Here is a 5,699-nt window from a genome sequence, read left to right as displayed (position 1 = left end):
ATGCGTCGAGTTTAGGGCATGTTTTTTCTTTTTCAATTAAGTAGTCGTTTTCTTTGAGTGGGGAGTGTAGAGGAAGTATTTCTAGGGTTAGAATGCAAGTATTTTGGACATAACTAGTTCGATGTTCGCGTGTGAAAGGGTTGAAGAAAAAGAAAACCCACATTTTTGAAATTAAGAACATATTCACACCCAGTTCCTAGACAAAAACCGGATACCATGTTTTTAATTAGAATACAAATCACACGAGTTACACACAACGAACCGAAGACGATGTGCTTAAAGTAATTATATAATAGATCAAACAACATATGTGTACATACAAGTGGGTACGTATGATATTATTGCATTGGCCCCTCATATAGTTGACAAGCTATGAAAAAAATAAAAAAGGAGTACAATAATTTTTTTTTAATTAACCTGAATATCCAACCAGCCGACTAATTTCAGGACGACCACCTGTTTTGCACATAGCCCAGAGTCACTGCATTTGAACATCTGTGGCCACAAAGAGATTTTTATTCCTCTTTGGATTTGAATCTGAGACCTCCTGATACTTTTGACCTTTGTAGTCAAACTCAAACTAATCAGGCACCACCCTTCTGATTGAGTACAATAATTCAGATTAAGTACATCGTACTAGGTTTTGTTCAAGCATTGCACCTGGTTGGAACTTAACGTTGCAAACGTCTAGACGATATATTTTTTCCACATTGAAAACCTCTTGAAACATCCGCGAATTAACCTTCCAAAATTGGTATAAGTTTTTTGTTCCTCAACATTAGATTATGAAATGGCTTACAACTTGATACGGATACAAAAATAGGCCACAAAAACAATGTTCGAATTTTCTTTTTTTACCATTAATTAAAGATTGTTGGTCATCGTGCCAGATTAATGCTAGAGGCGGTCATCGAAGCGCCACCAGAACTGACTTCATGGGCATCTGGAGCTGAGAAGTACATGGGCACTGGCATCACCTTGGGAAGATTTGGGACTGGACCCTCAAACTTTAGCATATGAATTGCTTGCCGGATGGACGGCCTCAGTCTCCGGTCAGGGTGCGCACACCATAACCCAACTAACATCAAACACTCGACTTGTTTCTCGTCAAATTTGTTGCTCAGCATCTGGTCCACACCGGAAAGCAGCTCATGTTTTCCGAGTAAACCCCAAACCCACTGGACCAATCCAACGTCAGGATTTCTGTCGATATTGTCGATTGCCTTCCGGCCGGAAGCGATCTCTAATGCAACAACCCCGAAGCTATACACATCCGACTCTTTGCTGGCCTTTCCTGTTATTACATACTCAGGAGCAATGTAGCCTATAGTTCCGGCTAGACCAGTTGTTTGTAGACCCAATTCATGGTCCATTAGCCGAGCCAATCCGAAGTCTCCCAGCTTCACGTTGAATCCTGAGTCAAGCAAGATGTTGCTCGTTTTGATATCTCGATGCACCACACATTGTTCACACTCTTCATGGAGATAGAGCAATGCCGATGCTAAACCAAGGGAGATCTTGTACCTCACAGCCCATTCAAGGGTAGTCTGTTTGCGGAAGAGGTGAGAGTCAAGGCTGCCGTTAGGCAAAAACTCATAGACAAGCAGGAATTGTGTTTGATCATGGCACCAGCCGATGAGTTGCACCAAGTTTCGATGCCTTAAAATGCTAATGATCTTCACTTCAGCTAAGTACTCTTTCTTTCCCTGTTTAGAACTCTGTGAGATTTTCTTCACAGCTACTACCATGCCTTCACGGGATAAGTAGCCCTTGTAGACACACCCAAATCCTCCCTCCCCCAACTTCCGATCATGTGAGAAGTTGTTGGTAGCCAAAGTGAGATCGCTGTAAGAAAATCTTTTAGGTCCTGCGCCTCTTTCAAGATCACTATCGCTTATTGATGTCAAGGCAGCTGTGTCTAGTGATTTCTGTGTAGACTTTCTTTGTCTTCTCCAATATGCAGTACATGCTACTAGGCCTCCTACAACTAGAATGGAAAGAGGGACTGCTAAGCCCAGTGCTAGTTTCGTCTTGTAAGAAATATCTTCACTTTCTCCAACTATATTTAAGGTGGAATTGAACTCCCAGTACCTAAGGATGTGTCTCTCGCCAAATGAACTGCTGGCACCAGAAAATCCAATTGTTACCTTCTCAGGAAGAGCTTCTCTCAAGTCAACTTGATACGAAAGATGGGTTGTCATTCCTCTTGAAGTATTTTCTGCCGAATAGCGCCAAGACAAGCTCAGCATCTGGGTAGTACCATTGTAAGAAATCCAAGCATCCGCAGACATTCCACTGTTCAAAGTAGCATCCCAGAAAGTGTATTCAACAGAACGAATCGAGTTCCTGTTGATACCCACATGTGCAAATGGAGGATCCCAGTGGTTCACGAAAGTATCAAACTCGACGACAATCATTTGGCTTTCGGGCGAGTCACTGGTAGTCGTGTTGAACAATCCTAAAAAGGGACCAGAGGAGTTGAGTGGGATTTCGAAGCCAACTGGGGCAAGAAAGAAAGCGAAGCCATCACCATGTAAGGTATTGCCTTGTGTATCAACGATGATGAAAGTGAAGTGAGTGGTGAAATCTGAGAGCTTCCCAGATTTGCTGTCCCATATCTGGACTGCGTGGGCGTATCTGGCATGGCCAACACCAATGCCATCATGAACTCGGTTGAACTCTATGTCTCCAGAAGAAGGTGCCGCATCACCTGAATAGACCATATTTGTTGGATCGGCTGAACTTTTAAGGATCTCGAAATATACAGATTCAGAAAAGACCAAGAAGAATAAAGAACTACAAACAAAGAGAATGATACAAGCATTAACTTGCAGACCTTGAGATGACGAACACGTGAAAGAGGTAGCCATTGTTAGGCCAAAACATTAAACACAGGTCTGAACATGTACATAAATACCATCACGCAAAACAGAATAATTGATTAACAGGAATTGTAGAGCAATAACTGAAGATGACAAAAATAGAACCCTCTGGTCAAATATCGAAAAACATGTGGTTTTAGGTGGGGTTGCATATGAAGTTTTCCCATATTTTGATTGAAAAAAACGTTTATAAAAAAGTCTAATACGATTACGACAGGTTCATTCACTCGTACGGCATCCTTTACTTTGCCTTTTTTTTGTGTGGTTATCAGCTTATATACAAATGATATGGATATCGATTGTCCATAAATATTTATACGAATTTGCATAATAATTAAGGCTGGGAAATAAAATGGCATCTCGATATTATGTCAACGTTTGTCTATGACCGGAGATAAAGATAGTGACGACGTTTATTTTTAATCTCACACATCATTGCTAGGGGTGTACGAGGGTTGGGTTGGGTTGGACGGTTTATAACATTTTTACAACCCAACCTAATTATGACGGGCTTGGAAAAATCTCAACCCAACCCAACTCATTCAAAATTATAACACAACCCAACTCAACCCTTGCAGATTGAGGCGGATTAGGTTAGCGGGTTAGTAGTTAGATAAATTTGACGAATGAAATAATTCATAAACTTAAGTTTATTGACAATACTGTAAATCCTCCTGTCTAAATATGTTACAATAGGTTTATAGAACGTTTTTATACGTTTCAACAAGTGTTCTAGAATGATTTTTAGATAAAATGTTTGATTAGTTATTTTATAAAAACATTTTAAGAAGTGTCCCATAAACTCATCTATTTATAGGACACTTATGTTCATGTGACACTTTTTCAAGTCGTGTCGTATAAAATATCTAATATGACATTTTATTTTAAAGGTGTCATAAAATTTGTTAAGACGTCCAAAATCATCCAATAAACATATTGTAACTCTTTTGGATAAGACATTTTTCTTGTTTCGTCCTATAAAGTATTATATTATCACGCTTGGACATTTTAGGCATCTAATGTTGTTGTAGCGAAATGTTATAACTAAGCATTTTTTTCCACTAAAATATAACATAAAATGACGAGGTATTTAGATTGATGGATTCGTCAACCAAATATCTATCAATATCATTCATATTCTCCAACATATCCATTTGTTATTGATGCAAAAAAGATTTCAATAATTTTCTTTTATTAATTAGATTATTTGTCATCATTCTTTGAGCGTGAATCTCTTTTGATAACCTATACGTTTAGTTAAAACGAAATACAAACACAATTTCAATAAAAATTATATAAAACTTATACATTATTAATATATATATATATATATGTAAATAAAATTTTATAAAAATTATATGTTAGTGGCGGGTTAGGCCGGTTAAGCTAGCCCTAACCCAATTTCAACCATCCTAATTGACAGGTTAGCGGTTTGGTGGGTGGGCGATTAGGTGGGTTGGGTTTAATTGAGTTGTTAGCGGATTGGGTTGGCCGGGTTTTGCAGATTGACAGTTTTTTGTACACTTCTAATCATTTTTTGGTCATTCACATGTATTCGTATTATTATATACAATGAAAAGTTTAGAAAATCCTAACGAAGTATATTTTATTATAAATAAGTATCTAAACTGTTTTTTTAAATAAAAATCATTATACTTTTTTGTTTTGAATGATCAAATTTTGAACTATTTTTTTAATGAAAAAATCATTAAATTTTCTTATGTTTAATGATTAACATGTAACAGATTTCCCAAAAGTCAAAATCTCAAAAAAGAATTACATTCATCTCCAATAGATTTTTGAAAAATCCATCATTGATTACAATATTAAAATATTTTATTCGTCTATTAAGCTCAGTCAAGTTTTTCTTGTTATCGGCAGGTACATGACTTAGTAGGGACTTAGGAATGAGAAATACAGAGATGGCATGACTGAAGATAACCATTATGATCTACTTTTGTTAAGCTTTTGATGATTAATGTAGATGACATATGTGTGTATTTTTGGAACTATTTTGTGGTACATTTTGTTATCTTCGTTTATGATTATGTAACTATGTTTTGTTAAATTATATTAGCTGCTTGTTTTAACTAATGAGTCTGATTTTTTTTTAAATCTAATTGTAGTGTCTTCTATCCTAAGTCACGGGGACGGGGGTGTTACACCTAACCCTATATATTTAATTAAAAAAAATGAAATATAAACAAAAATCGAGAGAAATAAATTACATAAAAAAAACTAAATTTTTCTCGTTAATTTGACATCCATATTGATATATTTTTCATCCACTTTTTCTTTATTTTCCCCTTTTTTATGTATTTTAAGGTGAGAGAGAGTATTGCTAAGGAGAAATCACTAAATATGTGAGAACTATAAGAATAAAAAATCACACAAAAAACGGATGAATATATATATATATATATATATATATATACACTAAGATGTTGTAATTTATTTTTGCTCAATTTTTGATTATATTCCGTTCTTTTCCAAATTAAAAAATTAAGGGTGTGAGGGTTTTTTAAATTAAAAATATCGTTGTAAACGTCATTTTATCATATATGTTGAATTAATTAACTTAATGATTGATGAAGATGATTTTTTCCTACACCTTAATATATATATATATATATATATATATATATATATATAGGGGCCTAATCAAATGAGAACTAATTAGTTTGTGGTAACTGTGAGAACCAATATTAAYYACAAMTCAATAGATAAATTAGGAAATTTATAATTTTGGCAATTTTGAATTAAAATATTAATGCAAGGATATTTTTGGTATTTTAAAACTTTCCTCCCTCCTCTCTT

General features: G+C 35.4%; 1 protein-coding gene across 1 annotated transcript; it reads right to left on the bottom strand.

Moving 5' to 3' along the window:
* Window positions 1–878: 878 nt before the first annotated feature.
* On the bottom strand, window positions 879–2,870 carry LOC112529884 (L-type lectin-domain containing receptor kinase IX.1-like). The gene has a single exon (XM_025141311.1). The coding sequence runs from the start codon at window positions 2,868–2,870 to the stop codon at window positions 879–881; it is 1,992 nt and encodes a 663-aa protein (XP_024997079.1).
* Window positions 2,871–5,699: the final 2,829 nt, after the last annotated feature.

The sequence above is a fragment of the Cynara cardunculus genome (assembly GCF_001531365.2).
Source record: "Cynara cardunculus var. scolymus isolate 2C chromosome LG 16, CcrdV1, whole genome shotgun sequence".
NCBI lineage: Eukaryota > Viridiplantae > Streptophyta > Magnoliopsida > Asterales > Asteraceae > Cynara > Cynara cardunculus.
This window is presented reverse-complemented; position numbering and strand designations above follow the sequence as displayed.

Bases quoted from the DNA above. Each gene is read 5' to 3' on its own strand.
- LOC112529884 (XM_025141311.1), bottom strand. From the start codon at position 2,870: ATGGCTACCTCTTTCACGTGTTCGTCATCTCAAGGTCTGCAAGTTAAT.